Raw genomic sequence first — 22,038 nt, 5'->3', positions numbered from 1 at the left:
AAAACTTCCTTCGTGGGGAAGTTACAATTGCGCTGCGGATTCTACTTACCTTCAGAGCGTGGCGTTCTCAGTCTCGCATAATTTTACCCATCCATGAATGCTGGTCAGGATAATCTGTGACCAGAACTTCAATAACAATTCTCCATCGTTGTATTCAGTACACGCTTCCTAAAATACTTCAGAAAGCAAAATTTTAAATTTAAAAAAATAATGCAGTTTACAGAACCAGTGACTTGGAGCCATACTCACACAATCTACATTCAGCGCAAAAAAATTCAATAACAACAAAAAAACCATTAAATTACTGTACTGTACCTATCAATTAGACTTGACCTACAAAGACACTTGAGGAATAATTACAGATTCTTATATAACAAACCAAAAGGATTTGTTCTTTAAAAATCTTTTTATACAGAACTGTAAAATTCATCAAACACTCGATGGCTTCGCACAAATACGAATATTACATCATTCGAAGCCCAATACACTACAATAAAGAGTTCCCCCATATCACGGTAACGCTAAATCGTACACAGAAAGTTCAGAAAAAAGACACAATCAAAAATTTAACTTTATTATTGACTAACAAAACCACATTACATGGCAACTTATCACTAGTTCTTTTGCAATGCCCGGCTATGTACAAAAACGTATTGGAGTACAATCTAAGTAAACCTTTTGATTACACATCTTTTTAAAGTATTTCTTTGTAGTTTTACCAACCGTTCGTACTCTACACTCCGTACAAATATAAGCAAAAATACGAAAATAACCACTGCAGTATAGAAAACCCACTAAAAATAGTGTTTATTATCATCCCCCTCAGAGCAACATTCCAAGGGAGAGTTCACTCAAGCTCTTCTTGAGGAACAATTGAACAACATTCTCCAGTAAAACTCAAATTCAAGAGATTTTGGATAAGTTTGGGCACAGGTAAGCCCTGATATCCTTCACAAAACTGCTAATGTTATAGGAAATAAACTAAACAAGCAAGAAAGATATATAACGCTCGACGTACGTTCACAGTCGGTTCAACGACTGCGTCTAGGTCACAGGTATCCCAACAGTGTATCTTGTAAGAAAATAGTATCTACTATCAATCTCCTTTAACAGACTGAAAAAGATTCTGAAGTACCGTCGCCTGAATTTGAGTTTTTCAAAAGTTTAAAATAGGTCGCATATTTTATATATACATTATAATAGCAATCATCTCGTAAAATATTAAAGATATACTATTTATTTACAAATACAGCTAGTTCACTGTACAAAAGAGCTATCAGTAGCCAAATTAGAACTCTGTACATTTAGCTGTTCACCAAAACGGGCACCAACCAATGTAGCACTGGCAGAGGTTCTCGTGCGAAGTCGCCTGAGCGATCAGCAACTCGACCTGCTTGTGCACGTCCAGAGGTTCGTCGTGGCAGAAGTCTCTTCCGGTCAGCTTGTCGCGGACTCTGTTGATGATGGCCACGGCTCTCTTGTTCAGGGCCTCCGACGTCCCCAAGTCCTCCCGCAGCTCGACCTTCTTCGTGTGAGACCCAAGAGGCGCGGTCGAAGACGTCGCTTCCATTATGGGCGTCTGGGGAGTCTCGGTCGCGCCGACCCTGCCTCCGCTGATGCTCTCCCCCACGACCGAACGCTTGCTCCTGGGCTGGGTGTGTTCCATCAGGCGCCAGTTGAGCAGGGGGTCGTAGACGAAAGCCTCCAGCATGGCCATGAGAGAGTCCTTGTTTCGGCGGATGAGCCCCATGACCGACTCGCAGGTCATCCGGTAGGTCCCGTCTATCCCTGTCACCTCCATCGCGTTGATCAGCATCCGAGTCAGGCGGAAGGGGATCTTCTCTGGGAACTTCTCGCGCGTCATGGCGACCTCGAAGCAGTCGCCGAAGTCGATGTGAATGATCTTGCCCGAGAGTTGGTCCAGCATGAGGTTAGACGGGTGACGATCTCCCAGGCCCAAAACGTAGCCCACCATTGACATGACGGCCAAGGACCGCGTGTAGTTGGTGCGCCGGTCGAACCACACTTCCGAGGAGGGGCTCTTGAACCAGAGCAGGCGGGCGAGGTCGTCTCCCTGCGTGTGTTCCAGGGCGTGTTCAAAGACCTCGACCTTCTGCATCAGCGTCAGGTGGTCGAGATCTTGGGCCATCCGCATCATGATCCTGTGCTCAATGTTAAGCAGGATCTTCTTCTTCTCACGCCAGTCTCGGATGAGGGCGTGCAAGGTGTCGCAGTGCGGCACCCAACCAATCAGTCCCGAGTTGGTGGACAGGGGGATCACGGCGAAACGCTGAATCGTGAGGTTCCGCCTGAAAGTGTCGGGATTGCTGATGAGGAGGGTGTTGACCAGACCAAAGAGCTGCATGACCCTCTCGTCCTGCCGCAGATCTTCGTGCCCTTTCAGCAGGAAGCCGAAGTCCTTGCCGTGGCTGCCTCGTATGAAGAGCTTGCGAGGTCTCTGCTTCGACGTCAGCACCTGCAGAGACGACTGAACCTGGGCGATGCAAATGACCGGTATGTTGGGGGCGTAGGACCCGGGCACGGCAATGTCCAAGTCTCGGCACTTGAGCAGCCTGGGGGAAACTGACTGCAGCTCCAGCGAAGTCAGCTGAGGCAGCTGGCGCGATATACGACGGAAGACGTGGTAATAGAGGTCCCAGGCCTGGTTCAACTCTCGGATGTTGCCCGACCTCTGGTAGCGGCGACACCATTCCAGGGCGTCAAGGAGATTCTGCCCGTAGGCCTGGTTGAACGACATTTCCTTCAGAGTCTGGGGCCCCCGCTCCATCATGGCGTGAAGGGGTTCCAGCGCTCGGAACATCCCGGACTCGTTGCGCTCTCCGAAGTACAGCCGGCTGGCCTCCTCCAGGCCCTCGTGCCAAATCTCGTGCCACAAGATGGCCACTCGGATCAGCTCCTCCGACACCATCATGGCCTGCTGGACCAGGTGTGCCGAATGTTCCCTCATGCTCTTGAGGATCTTTTCGGCGGCCTGAACGCGGAGCGGCACGGCCGACTTGGCCGCCACGGTTAGCGGGTAGATCAGAGCCTGGGGGTGATGTTTGCCGATGTCCATGAGCAACTGGTGGATGAGTTTCCCGACTAAGATTCGAGGGGTGTCGATTCTCGCAATCAGCTGGGGAATCACCTGCAGCCACGTGTCGATCTGAATGGTTTTCAAGCCGTCGACCAGAGCTTCGTAGACCCCCGGCTGGTGGCCGTGCTCGAACCACACCGTCAGGAGACGCAGGGTGTCCTGAAGACTGTTGCCATCGCTCAGCGATATGGAACGGATGAATCCTTTCGTGGCCGCCACGGTGAAGTCCGCGGCTGTTTTCTTCTTCTTCGTCGGTGTGTTCGGGTCTTCGGCTCCACTTTCCGCTTTTACCGCGTCGGACTTGTTCTTGTAGAAGAGGATGGCTTCGAAGTTCATGTAGGCGTATGCGTGCCACGCCTTGTAGCAAGTCTCGTCCGTGTCCTTCGCGTGGGTGTAGTAGGTCAGAATCGTGTTGATGTGGTCCTCGTTCAAGCCGTGGAGCTGCTCGAACCACTCGCCGAGCTTCAAGTACACTCTGGACACCAGCTTCCTGAGTTTGTTGTCGCCATTCTGGCCTTCCATGACGACGGCAGGGGCCAGGAACTGGCAGAAGTTCTGCAGCTGTCCGTAGGCTTCCTGACGCCTGTTGGGATACGTGTAGATGTGCTTGCAGTACTGGTAAGTGACGTGGGGGTGATTGGCAGGCAACGCTTGCTGCGGGTTTGAAGACGGGTCGCAGCCAAGGAGCCTCACCAGAGTCTTGTGGGACAGAGTGAGGCGGTTCGACTTCCGGCAGAGGGACGCAAACTTCAGCCAAGGCCTCATGTCCTCCTGAGGGCTGAGGACCAAAGACCTCACCTGAAGGATCCTTTGCCAGTCCTCAACAACTCTCTGGCAACCTTGGAGTCTCTCCCACCAGATCTGAGTGATGGCCTGTCTCCTCTCAGGGACCAGTTTATACTGAATCACTTCCTCCAGCTCGGCAAGCATCTGAACGGAAACCATTGCGTTGTAGGCCCGCTGGTAACTCTCGCCGACCATGGCTGTCAGCTCCGTGTCCAGCAGGTCGCGGGCGGAGTCGATCAGCTGCTGCGCAGAGCGGTACTGGTCCTTATGCACCGCCAGGACCGCACGGTAGAAGGCGCCTTCCTGGGTGTCGCGGGGGATGTACTTCGTATACTTCTCCATCATGGGCCACTCGCCCATGGCCCAAGCCGAGGCCGCCGCCACACGAGACATCTGACCGCGACTGTCGTCTTGCAGGTCGCTGTTCCAGCACTCATAAGAGACGCTGTACAGCTCGCCCCATTCCCCGAGGGCTTCCAGGCACCTCATCTGACCCAGCATCAGGTCAAAGTCGTCTGGCCGAGCCTCGAGCTTCGTCTGGTACGCCTGGAGGGCCTGGTCCCAGTCGTGGAGCTTTTCGTGCCAGCGTTCTTGGACCTTCATGTCCGTGCGGTTGTTCTTGCGTGCATACTCCAGGAGGCCTGCGGGAGAAAACGTACGTCAAGGCACAGAAGGGAAGGGACTCTTCAGAACTGAAACTACCTCAAACAATTCTTCTCACTAACTTATAAATATTTTATTACATTTTGAGGTCATTTACTAGTTGAAATTTTGTGTATAATTTTTTCCGTTTCTTTTTTGGACAGACATCACTTATAAGTTGGTCAGAGGAATTGTTTGAAATGGTTTCAGTTCCCTTAACAAAGAATTCTAGTTTGTTATCAATTTTTTACTACAAAACAAAGATGATAAGTTATGAAGGAGTTTCACTAGGATACTGAGTCACACTCCTATACTCATACGACTATCCCGAACGCTTAGTTAAGCAGGAACAGAGTGCTGTACATGGAATGCCTACATTACAAAACGACCCGAACCTGAACTGAAAAACGACGCCGACAAAAGCGCCGCGGCGGGAAATTCAAACCGACGTACGTACCTGAAGCAGCCTCCTTCTGCCCCAGTTTGTTGTTGATCGAGATCAGGTGCTCCAGAACTTGCGAAGTGGGACCTTTGTGGAACTCCTCCTCCTTGTAGTGCAGAGCCTTAGCGTACGCTCGGCACCCCATCGCTTTCTCTCCCAAGAGCTGTAGCTCCAGAGGAAGTGGGCCCTGTGAAATGAAGGTGCTTCTTTGAGTCCTCAACGGAAAAATGTTAGAATGAGAATGCTTGAGATTTGCGGACCGATACAGAGACCAAAACGAATTGAGAAAGTAGGATGTGATTGCTCTCTTCTTGTGATAATTCCTACAACTTATTTTTGCATTTCAGAATTATGATTTAGAACTACATAACCATACAGATATACTGATGCAATCTCCATCAATTATTATAATGAATTATGATTATTATTATGAAGTAACTTAACCAGACAACTGAATTACACTCTAGACTGTCAATAGGCTAGTCCGAAGGACGTGTCCAAGAATTATAAGGCTAGTCTGAGGGACCAGTTCTCGAAGTATAAGACTATTCTGAAGGACCTCTTCCAGACCTGTCCTAGAATCTGCAGTTTATGTCCAAAGATAAGCAGTAATAACAGACAAACATCAGGCAGTAATTCTCTTCAGACTGTGATCTCACAAACTGAGATGGTTTGGACATGCAATGAGAATGGAAGAGGAAGAGTTAGCCATGATAAGCAGCAGAACTGGAGGTAGGATAAACTCAAGGACACAACTCAGGAATATAGACCAAAAGCAATTATCAACTCAAGCAAGTTTCAGAGACTGGAAAACAGACTGTGATTCCTCAAACTGAGATGGTTTGGACATGTAATGAGAAATGTAAGAGCCATGATAAGCTGCAGAATAGAATAGAATTTAGAATTTAGGCCAAAGGCTAAGCGCTGGGACCTACGAGGTCATTCAGTGCTGAAAGGGAAATTGAGGGTAAAGGATATTTTAAAGGTGTAACAGGACCACAAACTGAGATGGTTTAGACAAGTAAGGAGAACGGACAAGCAAGACTTAGCCACGAAAATCTCTAGAAATGGAAGTTGGATAAACCCCAGGACACTTCTTAGCAACAAAGAAATCCACCCTAACCTTATCGCAATGCTCCATGAACTCGGCCAAGTTGAGGAGCGTCTGCGTTATTTCGGGAATGTCCTGCGAAGTTAGGGCTTGGCGTAACGACTGCAACAGATCATCCTGCAGGCTTTCATTGAGCTCGCTCCAGCAGGACACGAAGGCGGCGTTGAAGAGGTCCCGGGACAGCTGGACGTACGTCGTGGCCACAGAGTAACATGACCTGCGAGGGGGGGAGAGGATTGGTAATCTTCAAAAGAAACAGTTAGGAGAAATTATGTCAAAACTTGGTAGGCCTAACTGTACTTGAATCGAACACAACAGGCATCGCCAACTCCCCAACTCACCTCAACGCAGGCGACGGCGAGGCCTTCATGAGCTCGATGCTGAATCGTCGAAGCCACTCCAGCCAATCGTCCTTGCTCACCAGTCGCGTGAAAAGCCACGCTCGCTGAAGAGACTGGACCATGACGGTGCCCTAGGGTGCGAAAGTAAAAGTAAATTCATCTGACTTTGGTAGCAATATACTCGTAAGAATACCCACGCCATCTTTCAATCTTTGAGATCTCGGAGCTGTGGCTGTGTCAGATAATAAATATTTGCGCTAAACATTTCATTAAGAATATGCTTTAGTATAAAAACCTGGCATCTTGCCACATTTAATCTATATAATACGAAAAAGGTACAAGAAAATTAGATATACAAATCCTGTTTATTTCATCAGGTAGTATCTGAGGAGGAAACTGTTCCTTAAAGATCAGGCACATGATTACCTTCTTGATCGTCGTGGAGTCCTCACTGTGGTGGTTACGGGACCCATGTCGCCTGGTGCGCATGTGAGCCGATATGATCGACATCTCGTCATCGGACACAGTCTTTCCCTGAGAAGAAAGAAAATTGTCTCTGAGAAGTCTACAGGAATCATATTTCACTGAAATAAAGTTCAAGCCCTTTTTTCCCACTAAATCAAACTTAGCTACACCTCTGAAACCACTCTGAGTTTAAATTATGTTCCTGAAATTTGGTTAAAGATAAAAAATTTGCATATTAAAGCTCCATCAACATTTGATAAATTGTTATAATCTGTTTGCAAACTTGGACGCCTAACTGAACATCATAGTGTTTGGGTGAGTGCTTATGAAGGCTTAAAGGAACATCTTAATCTTGGGTGTAGGTATACAGAAGGGATCTTGCAAAGAATTACTCCAGAGCTAAAGAGGATTGCAGACTTACAAGAACAGAGGAAGAGAGCCTGCGAAGTACGCAAGAAGAAAAATGATAACGACAGGAACAAAGAAAGACTCCGTACATTCAAGAGCCAACAAGGATTTAAGACTTACACGAACAACTTTGGCCACCAGGATGTCGTATCTCGGGTGGTAAATCTTGTGCTTCATGGTGATTCGATGCACGATCGGAATGAAGCGCTCGTAAGATCTGCCCAGCTGCGTTGCCAGGGCGCAGAGCACTTCCATCGCGTCGAGGCGCAGCTCGGTGCTCGTGTCGATGGTGCGTAGCTGCGGAAGATTCAGAAAGCCAACGCAATGAGGATTTAACACGTAACGATTTGAAAATCAAATGAACATTGCAACGCAAAACAAAATCGTAATGCTGAATCGCACCACAAACTCGTAAGTTTATCCACATGCGGAAAATGAAACTAAATCATTGATTTAACGGCTTTCAATGGATCCCTTCTCTGACCTGTTTTCAAAAGGCCTGGAAGATGGTGAAGATTTCAAGCTACCTTATGTACAGTACATACCTACAGGTGCCGTTTTTGAGTTCTTACCAGAGGATGAATGATCTTCGAAGTATAATCTGACAAGTCAAGGTAATCAGCGAAGTGGTCCACTGTCTCCAGGGCCGACCTTCGAACTGGTAGGGGGACGTCGTTGGCATCAAACAGCTTCACGATGTGCGGCAGAATCATGTGAAGGAATTCTTCGAGAGTCGCCCCGAATTTCTGGAAGGCTACCAAGAGCTGGAAAGAAAGAGAATGGTGAAATGACGGTCGTCAATGGAGCCAATAAGGGCTTTCGTTTCTTTAACACCAGCCCATCTTCTAGCCATTTTCTCTCTATGAATAGGAATAAAAAAAAACCTGGAAAAACACACATATCTATCATTAAAAATCATTGAAAAAAACACCACGACAAAACTACGAGCCTGCAACCTGGTCCTCCTCAAACGTACCTTCGCGTGAACCTGTTTTTCTTTCGAGTCGTTGATGCACGACTTCAGGATCATCGGAATCAACTCCTTCAAGTAGATCTTGAACTCGGAGCCTACCGCGAGGGCTATGCTTTCCACCACGGTTATGATGGTGATGGTAGTCTCCAGTTTGCCCCCAGTGACCCAGAATTCCTGGGGGGTGACGGAGAAACGACTTAAAAAAATATATACCCAACGAAAATGCAAGTTTGATGACGAATTGCATCAGATCAGGGCAAAGTAATGAAACTGAACAGAATGTGTTACAGATTGTACTAAATGTCCAAGTTTTATTTTCAGTAAAAATAAAAATGACACAGTAAACTTGAAACAAGGAGTCCTCCAATGAAGGAACCTGCCTGGTATTCTTAAAACAAAAGTGTATGTTTCAATTAACAGTTTAGAAAAGGCAGGATGATTGAAAAAAACAAGACATGTGTCCCATTTTGATTTAAACAAACTGCAAATCAATCATGTATACAGTGTTATCATATATTCTCAAAACAAAAGTGTACATTTGACCCCTGGTATCTCAATAAGCGGGGGCCCACTGTATTCTCGAAACAAAAGTGCGCGTTACAGACCCAGCCCTCGAAACAATACCTTCAGGACTTCAATGATGTCGTCCAGGTAGTTCCTGATGTGTTGTTTCACGATGCCGATCAAGGTAGCCAACTGCTGGAAGAGGTAGTCGCGGAAGTTGGCATCCGAAGTCCTTATGACGAAGAGGAGGGACGGGATGACCTGGGCAAGGTATGGTACTCCTTTGACTCCCAGAGACTTGAAGATGAAGGTCACGGCCTGAAGCGGAGAGCGAGGAAGTAAATCAGCCAACTTTGCCGGTATCAATGTACTGTCAACTAATTCCGCAAGAATTCTTATACGTTTCTTACTCGGACGAGAATCTACTTCGAAAATTTAAACTAATTCCACCAGAATTCTACATTTCTTACTCAGAACAGGAATTTTATGAGGGAAACGAATCAACTGGACCCTGACAACTTCGTTACGGTGCTGGTAAAATCTGCTGAAAGTGTAAACTAATTCCAAAAGAATATTTATACAGAAACTTTACGATGACGCGAACGAACGAACTGAACCCTTACCCTAACGACTTCGTTGTGGTGTTGCGCCAAAGTTGGGTCCTTGATCACCTTCATGAGCATAGCGATGGCACAGGCCGGATAAAACTCCTCCAGGGACGAGTAATTCAGATTCACCAGCATCTCGCTTGTCCCGAGATCTGAAATGAAAGACGTCTGTGATACCGCAATGTCTCGGTGCACTTACTCATAAAAGATTCTCAGAATAGATGGAATAGAATAGTAAATAGAATTTTATGTTTTGCATTTGAAGCACTATGAATCAATTGTTAGGAGAGGGTGGCACTGACGGTATTACCCCTTATGGGGCAAATGGACTTCAATGCAGCTAGGCCAGTGGACTTGCTCTTGAATGACGGACGAGAATTGGATCAATGAAAGTCATTAAAAAAGTTAGACAGCTGAATAAGATCAGGTCAAAGTACTCGCTCTTGAATGACAGACAAAAATTGGATCAAGGAACGATTAAAGAATTTAGACAGCTAAATATGACCAGGCTAAATGGAACAGCCATTTCTGAGACTCAGAAAAAATCCTAATGTAAAGGACAGATGGTCTGTATATCGTGAAGGAACAACCGCGACTTCCATCCTCGTACCTGAAGCCAGATCGTCCGATTTGTTCTCCGTTATCGAGATGACGGCAACACCTGTGTCTTCCTGAATTTTTATCATGCCGACGTTCATCTTGTGTTTGTATGGGTCCAGGGCGCCAAGGAGGCCCAAGACGCGGATCGTCTCTCGTCTGAAGAAGAAAAAACGTTATTAAAATAAAAAACCTACGGAGACATGGACTGTCTCTCGTCTGAAGGAGAAAAAGCGGCAATATTAAAATGCAGGTCTATGGAGATTTGACAAGAACCATATTAAGTAATGCTGACAGTGCACCGCTCGAGGTGCAACGATGGCACTATACTAACCCCCCTACAGGGCAGTTCAGTTACATCCCCAAATATAGACAGCTAAACTCGCAGCTCCTGCTTCTTAAGTCTCACCTGACGGCCGGTTGCTGCTCATTTTTCAGGAACGAAAGGAGGACGTCCAACAGGGTGGGATGCTGGGTGTACGGATGCACGACGTAGCCGGTGTTCTCCACCAGCTGCCCCAGGGTACACAGGGCCACCCGCCTCTTCCACCCAGACGTCCCGTCTCCAAGCATCTCTAGAAGTATCGGCATCAGTTCGGTCAGCCACTTCTGCATCTCTCCGCCGCTGACCTGACGAAGCATAAACTTTAGTCTCATGGAAATGAAAGCGTTATGTTGTCTAGACCTAGACCAATGGGTAACGGCGAACTTCAGCTAATGGTGATTAAAATGCCGCTCGTTCTCTCCTAAAACAACAGTCCTATTTCTCCCTGACAATGAGAGTGCAGCATAAACTTTAGTCTCTTATTAAAGAACGTGTATTGTGTTACCTAAACCCAGACCTTGACCAATGGGTAACGGCAAACCTCAGCTAAGGATGACAAAAACGTCGCTCGTTCCCTCCAAGAGTTACAATCCTATTTCTCCTAAAACTAGGCCTAAATTCAATAAGACTTCCGTCAAAATCCATACAAACATTTTCACGTAATCCTGCAAACAATGAGAACCTCTTATAAAATCAGCAACAGAAAAACAAAGGCCCACCTGCGCGAGATCTCCGATCGCCTCCAGAACGCACATCGTCACGGCCGGGTTGGGATCCTGGTCTTTCAGCTTGGGCACCAAGACCGACATGATCGCCTGGACGAACTGGCGCATGAACCTCGGGGCGTTGGCGATCAGGTGGCCGAGCATGTGGGCGCTCAGCTCGCGGTTCCGTCCGATGCCGCTGTAGTCGAGCTCGTCTAATATCTGGGGAAGGATATAGAGTAGAAATTCGTATTGGATGTTTCATCATCTAAAGGGAAAAGTATTCTATCCAATACAGTTGATTCTCGCCAATTCGCGGTTCCAGATTTGTGGTACGCATCCCCCTCGAATACCGGGCGTCAACTGTATAGCATATATATTAAATATTATCCTCAAACGACATCTTTTTCTAACAAACTCTCAAAAAAGACAGTGCTTAGCAAGATATATGAAAGTGGCTAACTTGATTAAGCAACTTGATTCAACCTTCATTCAAAGGCCTGACTAAAATAAAATCTACTTAAAATGTTCACAAAAAGTTTATGATATGCATAAATGCCAAGACTCCATTGCAAGATGTATAAGAACCAAAAAAGTGAACTTTGGAGCCTGAAGAATGATTGCCGAGATGGTTGAGAGAGTATCGAACCTAAAAATTGGACTTTTGAACTTGAAGAATGATTGCCAGGATAGTTGAGCCAGTATTGCTAAGTCACTGCATTTTTAAAAAGCGGAAAGAAGTAGAAATCAATCCGCGACGCATTCAAACGCACCTTCAGCAGAGCCTTCCGCAGAAGCGGATGAACGTAAGCTGGGTTGATCGCCGACAGCCGCCCCAAGATGGAGATGGCGAGCTCGCGAATCTCAAAGACCTCGTCGCTCAGGGCGTAGATGAGCGCGTTGAGGTTCTCCGGTTGGGCCAAGTGGCTGTCGAAACATTCGTCCAGAGACGCCAGAACGCACAGACGGACGTCTGGGTCTGGGGGTGGGGGTGGGAAGAGTGCGTTTATTAGGATGGGTGCCAATATTTGACTTTCTAGTTTCTTTCGGCAAAAAATTAAAATGGAAAATATATCAGACTTTCTTTCCAAACACAAATGAGATGATTACAATGTTTCTTTAGCCCATAAATTAACTTTGCACAAATAGAACAATGTTGAAACTGGAACTTAGGGACACAATCATTCACAAAAGTCAGAGCAAATATGATATCTATGGTACTTACAAACTTATATTATCATCACTAAAAACATTTAAACAGACCATTTAAGCATTTTTACACTCATACGGCTGACTTTATAAGATACATTAAATAACAGATGAAAACTGGTGTAAATTTAAAGAGGTTGGGAAGCTATAAGTCAGAAAAGACCATAGATAATAAACAAAAAGTTAAAATGCAGAAATTGGCGCATCCAAAACTCCACCAACCTACCCATGTCAGTTACGCAGACCCATAGAACTTTGCTGACGATGTTGAAAATCACGTGAGTCTGGGACTGCGAATTTCGACGGCCAAGAGACGCAAACGTGGGCCTAAGCAGGTGGCAGCAGGTGCGGACGCTCTCCAGTCGAACCTCCCGGTTTTCGCTGCTCAAGTAGTGGTCGGCCACGTGCCTCACGAACTGCATCAGAGACTGACCTATGAAATGCAGGAGAGAGTTAAGAATGAAATTAACATGATATCTCCTCAGAAATCATAATCTCAAGTACAGACACCACCCTACTCACAAACGAGTTAAGTTCCGGACGGCCGGTTTGAATGATGAACTGTTTGTAACTCGGTTACTGTACTCTTCTTGTCTACTCAAGTACAATATGATATAAAACCAATGCAGTACTGTACGATTTTTTATCCTAAAAACCAGTTGGCCAAACCAAAATCTGAACGTGCGGGTGGAAAAGGGGAATGCTCTGAACAGTTTTAATTTGCAACCCCTTTTGTGTCCGAACGTTTGTAAGTCGAACGTTCGTAAGTAGGGTGGCGTTTGTATAAAGTTGCAGGAGATATCTAACGAAGAACAGTCTTCCCAACGTACCACCGAACGACCCCGTGCCTTCGAAATCAAAGGACCCCAGTGTTCTCAGGGCCAGGACGATGTTGGCGACGTCCTGGTGGTCCGGAGACGGAGGCGGCAAGGGAGCCCCGGAGCGGACGTTCGTTGACTTGTGCATCAGGATCTGAGACAGCATTCGCAAGAGGCCCTCGGCAATGTCTCGCTGAAATCAAAACGAACAAAATATAGGTCAAATTTGAAGCGCTGAGACCTATAATTAGGTCATTCAGTGCTGGAACAGAAATTGTCAGTAAAAGAGGTTCAAAGGAGAGTTAAAGTTAAGAATACCTTAGTTTTACCAGACCACTGAGCTGATTAACAGCTCTCCTAGGGCTGGCCCGAAGGATTAGACTTATTTTACGTTGCTGAGAACCAACTGGTTTCCTAGCAACGGGACCCACAGCTTATTGTGGAATCAGAACCACATTATAGCAAGAAATGAATTTCTATCACCAGAAATACATTCCTCTAATTCTTCGTTAGCCAGCCGGAGATTCGAACTCGGGCCTAGCGAGTGCTAGGCGACAACTCTACCAACTCGCCCAACGAAGAACTGTTGAGGAAGAAGAATATGAACAGAGGTACAGTAAAAGGAATGAAAGGGGTCAAAGCAGATAGGGTCCCAAGGCATGGACGCTGCAAAGGACCCTAAGCAATGCCTACAGTGCACTGCAAGAGGTTAACTGACAGCACTAACTAACCCACTAACGGGGAAGTCAAAATGAAGCAGTTTGAGATCAAATTAAGGACACAGCTACAATCAACTTACTGTGATTGCATTTGTCACACTGAATTTATAAGATCTATCTGATGTATTCAAAAGTATTACGATATATACTTGAGCACAAGAGATAATTTTGACAGTCTTGACGTTTTATAAAACATGGTACATCTCACCTTCAGTTGCGGGATCTCCGTAGCGAGCTCCTGCAACGCCAAGGTTAGCGGAGGAGAGAGCCCCGTCGCCATCATAGGTTCTAGCAGTTCTTTGACATCGTTGCGAACGGCCCCCTCGACCCCACGGGCTACTAGGCTGATGCAGACGTACACCGCGGGCTCCACGACTCGTTTTTTGCTTGGGGTGTCCTGGGAAGCGAAAATGCTTGAGGGAGGGATCTTTGGAGACGCAAAATTTCTTTGGGAAATAAGGTTCCTGCTTGTTAGGATACGAGCCAATGACAGTGCTTCAAAAGGTACAGGATATTCGACTTTAAATATAAAGTAACTACCTGTTATTCATGTGTATGGTTTGAGGGCACATTAACGCAAGAACCGACAATAAAACGGAAAATCGGGAACAGACGTTAATAACATCAGATCTACTGATGAACATCTTTTTCCATTTGCATTCTTTCAAGACCTTCAACGTACACAAACCCCTACCACAAATACCCAGATACCCGTACCTTCGTCGGAAGGGAAGCTTTAACAACCTCCATGATCTTGGGCAAGTACTTCTGCTTCTTGATGCCCGGACCGACGGCCACGCAGATCAGGCCCAGCGTCACGAAAGCCGTGGGGCGCTCCTTGTCGCGGCCTCTCAGGCAAGTGAGGAGATATGTCATGGTGTCTGGTAGATGGCTGGAAAGAGAGAAAACTGGTCTCGTTCACCGAACAGACTGGAAAGAAAATTATCTAGTTCATCGAAGAGCGAATAATTACTCCATTATAAAGTAGTTTATAAGCTGCAAAGAGTTACAACTGTTTCCAAGATTAACAGGGCTCAAGGTTCTAGATTCTCAAAAGCTTGATGTGGATATTGGACACGGAAACAACAGGGAATCAAGGTTCTAGATTCTAGCAGGGTTTGAAAAAGGGCTCGTTTTCCAGTGATGTGGATATTGGACAGGGAAACAACAGGGAATCAAGGTTCTAGATTCTAGCAGGGTTTGAAAAAGGGCTCGTTTTCAAGCGATAAGTGAATACTGGACTGTGAAACAACAAAAAAGTTAAAAGAACCTTGCCTACAGTCAGCGTCACTGAGCACAAAATACTCTACCTCTGGGAGAACTTGTCCTTATTCAGGGCGGCCAATCTCGGGAGTATCTGCAAGATGGCACTCTGGATTATCCCGTTCCTGATGTTACGCTGGCCGAGGACCTGGAAGAACGACGTTCAAAGACAGCAGAACAACAGGCGATGGACTACACTAAATCTACAGTATGTCTGAACACCATCACTAATACTTTTATATCAGAATTCCATCAGAAAAGTAAGACATTAAATACTCGCCTGCGTGCATATGCTATCGTACTTTTCGAGAATCAGTTCCCTGCACGTTCTGCTCTCGCACGGCTGATCCAGAATCGTGGTTTCCGTTCCGCTGGAAAACGAATGACAATTAGTAATGGTTTGACATGTTATTGTGGTTAATTGTTAACTCTCATCATCATTGTCACCTCCATTGTCATGTGATACAAATGGCTTCTTTGAAATTCCACCGCTCAAGCCTTCCCTCTATTCTGTATACCACAAATCTCCATCCATCTCCAGCCGCCATTCTCATACGTCTCGTCTAAGTAGTTAAAGGTCTTCCTAGTCTTCTGGTGCTCACAGAACCACAGTTGACGCTGTCTCTTACTGTTCTTCCAGCGGTTTTTGAAACGACACGTCCAATCCGCGTCCGCCTCCGTTTTATCACCATCTACGTATGGCATCATTTTTCATTCTAACCGGCCTTCCGACTGCCAATATTCTTCTCGAAGCTCAAGTCATAAACTGACATAATCTTTTAGATAAAGTTTCATTGCTTCCCTTCGCAGGGTTCAATGACTACAGAGTCCTATCCTGTCTAGTGAACTCCCTTCCTGAAATCCTGACCAGAACTAGTTCTCATTCATACCCTCGCTAGTTAGAATACAACAGGATACGGAATTTAGGCCAAAGGCGAAGTGCTGGAACCTATGAGATCATTCAGCGCTGAAAGGGAGATTGGCAGTAAGAGGGTCTGAAAGGTGTGGCAAGAGGAAAACCTCACAGTTGCGCTCCGAAACAATTTTTTGAGAGGGTGGAAAATCAGATGGAAGAAAGGGAATAAGAACGGAGGTGCAGTAAAATGAATGAAAGAGGTTGCAGCTAGGGGACGACAGGACACTGCAAAGGTCCCTTAAGTAATGCCTACAGTGCTACCAACTGTACATGACAAATATTTACATGAAAATCTCACAGAAGTGAAAATACGTAACTCACTCACAAAGTACTAACCCGATGGTCGAATTGGCGTGACTTGGTAGCCCGGACATCAAGTCGTGGGAGCCGTGAGACGACGACGTGAGGGATCCTTGGCCTCTAAGGCGCTTGACCACAGATGACATGCTGTCCTGTAACGACAAATCGATTCTTATTACACAATTTGCTTTTCTACGTTAGCAAGAATCAAGTCAAGATGAAAAGCAACATTCTTTAAGCAATGCAGCTGAGGTTATACCAATACAGTAAATCAAGGCATTATGTAAGTATTGAGGCATTCTACAAGATGACAAAAATCCTGTGTTCAGTGTAGCCATGTTGATGCTGATTCCACAAATAGACACAGGTTTGGGACTACTTATTTCAGCAGCTCCAAAATCAGGCCACGACTGACCCTCGTTTTCAAACAGCTGCGTATGGTTATTTTAACTATAAAGGTTTTATACAAAGAAGTCCGTGGTACTTCTTACTGGAAGAGTTTACAAAACAATTCTGGATCTACATAGGATCTTCTTGAAATGTATAACAATTTAATTTAACTGAAAATGTTTTCAACTGAGCTCTCTACATTAAACCTACACTGCTTTTTCAAGACACAAAGCTGGAACTACACTCATTTATATAATATATATAAGAGAAAGACATAAAACATACTACTGTACTGTAATTTCAAGAATACATCTACTCTACTAAAACCCACAGACTTTACAGAGCTTCACTGCTAATCACATTGCTAATGCAATACTGAATCCAGCACCAAATCTAAACAAAATCAGATGCGTTGGACACTATCTTAACGATGCAACATTCCCGCCGGACTCTCCTGCAACCAGATTTCTCAACACAACGACCAAAAGGAAAGGCAATTCAATGCCTTGTCTAGTGAACTATAACAAAGGCTGAAAAAGCGTTAAGATAAAAGGTCAGGAGGAAATTTATCAACCAGGAGGTGTACCTTTTTGTGAGAGGGCATCTGATAGTGAGTGAGGTGATCGAGCTGCTTCACCATTCTCTCCCACTCGTTGTTGCTGCAGCGGAGCAGCTCGTTCAGGACGAGCAGAGACCCGTGGACGCGGTCGTCCCTGGAGAGGCTTCGGTCCTTGTTATTTGGGGCCTCGTCGAAGCCCGCCCAGGCTTCTGTCAGACACTGCTTGTACCTGTAAACCAAACGATGTTATAGGAAGGTACGCGGTAAAGTAATTGTCAAAGAGCGATCACTGACGCCCAGTAATGAAAATAATCTTTGTGTTTGCCTTGAATGGTTAAGAAAGAGCTATTGTATGCGACCCAGTTTGCAGAGAAATAAAAGTAAAATGTATCAATTAAAATGGGAAACAAAATTACAGTTTGCAAAGAAATAAAAGTAAAAATACCGAGCTTTTGAAAGAGCGATTAAAATGGAAACTGTCGGTTTCCATTTTAATTCCTCTTTCAAAAACTCTGACTTTTTACTTTTATTTCTTTGCAAACGTTGTCATTTTTGCTTAACGTGGCTGAAGAGGACCTCTTCCATCTTATTTTTCACTCCTCCTAACAATTGATTCATAGTGCAACTGCTTTGAGGTTTTCCTCTTCTTACACCTTTCAAACCTTTCACTGCCAATTCCCGTTTCAGCGCTGAACGACCTCATAGGTCCCCCAAGAGTACTTGATCTTTGGCACACAGGCTCTTCCTTAACCAATCACTGACACAGCAATAACAATAATAACAACAAAAGCCAAACAAACCACATAGTCTGTTGCATTTCCTTAGTTTCTCTCTGAGCGGTGATGGCCAGCGCAACTCTCAGAGCCGCGACGGCCCCCTCCCGGATCGCCGGCTTGGGATCCCTGACGGCATTGAAGATGACGTCCAGGAACTGCTGGACCTGCTGGAAGAAGTACGTAGGGACGGACAGAGCCAGCTCGCGCAACACCAGAACCTGTCGGGGGCAAACGGAAAGATCACGATGACGGCTTTTTCGATTTTTGCCACAGATATATTTACTGTGTTCAATGGTATGCAATGCGGTTTGGTACCTGTATACAGATTCTTATTTATGGGGTGCATTTGGAATTCAGGTGACAACTGCTTTCCGAAGCCGGGTGAAGACTAGGACATAGGTTCAGCAAAAGCAAGAATGCTATATATTATTCAGCTGACTTTTTCATAGTGTGACAAACTCTTCTTGAAGCTAGGTGAAGACTAACATAAATGTTCTGCAATAGCAAGAATAGTGTGTCACGTAGCTGACTTTACCATTGTAAATTAGTTTAACATGACCACATACACTTAATCTTTGAAGACTTTCAGGCCCTGTGGTTGTGAAAAGATGAGGACATCGGTTTGGCAATACAGTAATAAGAATACTGTATCGTTTAGCTGACTTTTCCATTGGTAATTAGTTTAACAAGATCACCTACTTAATCTTTTAAGAATCCCAGGCCTTGTGATTAAGGAAGAACTGAAAATCTGTGCTAAGTTTTAGCTAAAGGAGCTCGACAGCTAAGTCAAGAGAGGTGTGAAAAGCGAAAACTTACAGCAGCATGTCTCCTCCCCTCATTCCGATCGCCCTGCAGCCACTCGAAGGAACGCTTCACCAAATCTTCGACGTAAATGTACTCGGCAGTGACGGTGCCGGACGCCAGGGCAAGACGACCTACCGCTTTGGCAGTGAGTTCTGTGACGCCCGTGTCCGGGCTGGAAGGAGACAAAGTATTTGTTCGGAGCTGTGGATAAAAAGTCACCTTTCCCTACCGACTCTTTGATGCAGGAAAATCTTACATATTCAGCATTGTGGGGCTTAAAATCTGGGTCATGAGATAAACAGTTTGTTCGGAGCGGCAGATAAAACGCCACCTTTCCTTGCCGATTCTTGGTGGTACAGGGAACTCTTACATATTCGACATTTAGATATTTGTGGGACTATACTTTGGGTCGTGGGATCAACAACCCTTTTGCCAGTTAAGTTTTCACGTTTGTTTTGTTAAACATCATCAAATTTCGGTCAAAACTGCAAGACAAGGTTGAAGTTTCATATGTATAATATATAAATAACACTGATATGAAAATAAATACTATCAGTTGTCAAGAATAACTTCAATAAACCAAAATTATCACAGGTTTCTGCTGTGTCACATTTAGAGGCTCAATGAAAGATATCAGGGGACGCAAGGAGCCCTTTTAGAACCACAGAGTTCTTTAACTAGAGAAAGAGCCACTTACCTATTGACCAAATTCTTCAAGTAATTTGCAAATCGACTGATCCGAACACCTGTCTGCCCAACGTCCACGTCGACGAGGCTCACTGAAATGGAGGAAATTGTGTTAAAAAAGTTACAAGAAGACCACTAAACTTGATATGTATAGCCTGTATATACAAGAGAGTATGTGGTCAGGGAAAATATAAGCAAGAATTTAATTCCATAGCTTTTCAATAAACAGCGACTTCCTCCCCACTATCATTCAGATCTAGGAAGCCACCACATCAAGTAAAGAACTTTGACATTCAAAGCTTCCAAAGAGTCACGCGAGAACTTTAATGTAAGAATACTTTCCTAAAAAGCGTGAGACACTCACTGATGGCATAAATTCCGCCCTTCTTCTCGTTCACATCGTTGGACGAGACCATCTCGAAGATGTGGTGGTTGAATTCGTCGAGGAATGATATTAGCTCATCCAACGAGACCTGAAAACGAGGAGGAGATCGTTTTCAAGGGTAAATCCATGATAGTTTTGTACCTTGATAATGAACGATGTAACATGAATCTACAAAACGCGAGATTTAAGAAATATTAAGGGTAATTACTCTCGTTTTAAAACAGTTTTGCAAAAGGAAATAAAGAAGGAATAGCTACGCCTACCTCTCTCAGCTCTGTCGTCACGTAACGCTGCAAGTCGCACGCCGCCTTCACCCTCGTCTCCTCGTGCCGGGACTTCAGTCCCAGCACGAACTGGTTCATTTTAACGTTGCTCATTTCGCTGCTGGCTTTAGCCCAACTCCTCCAGTGACCTGCGGGAAGAAGAACGTGAGAGACCGAGGAAGTTTCTAAAGACTCGTTACCAACGCTAAGGCATTCGAACTTTTCACATTGGGTTTTCCATTTACGCGGTCAGGCACCTAAGGAATCACATCTACTCTCTTCTGCCTTGCATATTTCATGCGGCGTTCACATCTACGCTACTTCATTATGTTCCCTTTGCTTTTTAACACCCGTCCAACATCCCAGTTTGGCCTACCTCTTCCTTCGAGGTACTTCTATCTTCCCAATGCTTTACGGCCACTATTCTATAAATGATAATCAAAAAATGAAAGGTTATAGGATCACGATTTACTCCATAGCTAAACTTCCTTGCCAGACGATAAATTTCCTGTTTGCGACCATCCGGCAACCTTACTCTCACATTTCTCGATTCCTGTATAATTTTCGTGAAGGATCTGTAATTAAGTGAGCGGTCACAAATTGAACTGCTTAGGGTAGCCTATACCTAACCTAACCTAATAGCCTTGGGTCAGGTTACTGCTGTTCGGTCAAGAACAGCCTACGTCTCGCTTATTCTATGGTATTGGATCATAAAAGAAGGTCAAAGGTTATTTTAAAAAGCCAAAATATACGTAAATGTATAAAATATATAGATATATAAAATATAAATATATATATATATATAAAAATATACATAAATATAAATACATAAAATATAAAAAAATATATATATAAAATATATATATATATATATATATATATATATATATATATATATATATATATATATATATATATAATATATATATATATATATATATATATATATATATATAAATATATATATATAAAAATATAAAAAATATATATATAAAATATAAAAATATATATATATATAATATAAAATATAAAAATATATATAAAATATAAAAATATATATATATAAAATATATAAATATATATATATATATATATAAATATATAAAATATAAAATATATATATATAAAATATATAAATATAAACTATACATAAGATATAAAAATATATAAAATATATAAATACATAAAATATAAATATAAAATACAAAATACATAAAATATAAATATAAAATACATAAAATATAAATACAAAATATATAAATATATAAATAAATAAAATACATAAAATATAAATATAAAATATACATAAAATATATAAATATATAAAATACTAACGACGTACTTTCTTATAAGCTAAAGCAAGCCCCCAAAACGCCCCCCCTAAAACCAAGGCTTTCCCCGTTTCCCAGCCTAACCAACCCGTGATACCCACCCTCCCGTGAGCCCACTGGTTACCGTGGAACAAGAGAAGACCCCAGCGAGGAAAAAACGACGAAAAACAAAGAATTAATTAAAAAAAAGACGAAAAATATCGAAGGTTTTCCTAGGATGGGATTCGCTCCGTCAGCCATGACGTCGTGGCCGCCTTCACATATCGGCCATATTTCGCCACTTCCTCTCCTCATTTGACACTTTTTTCCGCTTAAATATCAAGGAAAACACTTGTCGATTCAAGTGGCGGCACTTGCGTGGACGGGGCACTTACATATCACGAGTGATTCGCTAAAATACACTTGGTGCTTCCCATCTTGTGACCTCCTGACAAATGTCAACAAATCTTCTTGGGTTCGTCGGTTGGGATTTCGGGTCTCTTGGGGGGTTTTAGGGTGTTTTGGGGGGTATTTTGGGTGTAATATGGGCATAAACCAGCTCAAAAATATTAAAATGTATTAAATAAACCTTTGATTATATTTAAAGTACGTTTTAATAGACAAAATATGGTTTAA

General features: G+C 44.1%; 1 protein-coding gene across 1 annotated transcript; it reads right to left on the bottom strand.

The window, feature by feature from the left end:
- Positions 1-558: 558 nt before the first annotated feature.
- On the bottom strand, positions 559-21,871 carry Tor (serine/threonine-protein kinase Tor). The gene is made up of 28 exons (XM_067134072.1): positions 21,798-21,871; positions 20,093-20,241; positions 19,809-19,917; positions 19,455-19,536; positions 18,770-18,929; positions 17,978-18,171; positions 17,205-17,406; positions 16,265-16,380; positions 15,293-15,383; positions 15,060-15,160; positions 14,467-14,641; positions 13,958-14,146; positions 13,043-13,223; positions 12,439-12,645; positions 11,777-11,982; positions 11,019-11,225; positions 10,384-10,604; positions 9,988-10,133; positions 9,393-9,529; positions 8,890-9,087; positions 8,269-8,439; positions 7,865-8,056; positions 7,413-7,589; positions 6,846-6,953; positions 6,420-6,550; positions 6,091-6,295; positions 4,983-5,154; positions 559-4,524 (listed from the first exon to the last, which is right to left on the bottom strand). The coding sequence occupies exons 2-28, from the start codon at positions 20,204-20,206 to the stop codon at positions 1,313-1,315; spliced, it is 7,404 nt and encodes a 2,467-aa protein (XP_066990173.1). The 5' UTR covers positions 20,207-20,241; positions 21,798-21,871; the 3' UTR covers positions 559-1,312.
- Between the last annotated feature and the right edge of the window lie 167 nt (positions 21,872-22,038).

This window comes from Macrobrachium rosenbergii, chromosome 35 (genome assembly GCF_040412425.1).
Source record: "Macrobrachium rosenbergii isolate ZJJX-2024 chromosome 35, ASM4041242v1, whole genome shotgun sequence".
NCBI classification, from domain to species: Eukaryota; Metazoa; Arthropoda; class Malacostraca; order Decapoda; family Palaemonidae; genus Macrobrachium; species Macrobrachium rosenbergii.
This window is presented reverse-complemented; position numbering and strand designations above follow the sequence as displayed.

Bases quoted from the DNA above. Each gene is read 5' to 3' on its own strand.
- Tor (XM_067134072.1), bottom strand. From the start codon at position 20,206: ATGAGCAACGTTAAAATGAACCAGTTCGTGCTGGGACTGAAGTCCCGG. The intron at 17,407-17,977 runs GTTTGTTTGGCT...TTTGGTTTACAG, and splicing joins GAAATGCAACAGACTATGTG to GTACAAGCAGTGTCTGACAG. The intron at 9,088-9,392 runs GTAAGGGTTCAG...TCTCCGCTTCAG, and splicing joins ACCACAACGAAGTCGTTAGG to GCCGTGACCTTCATCTTCAA.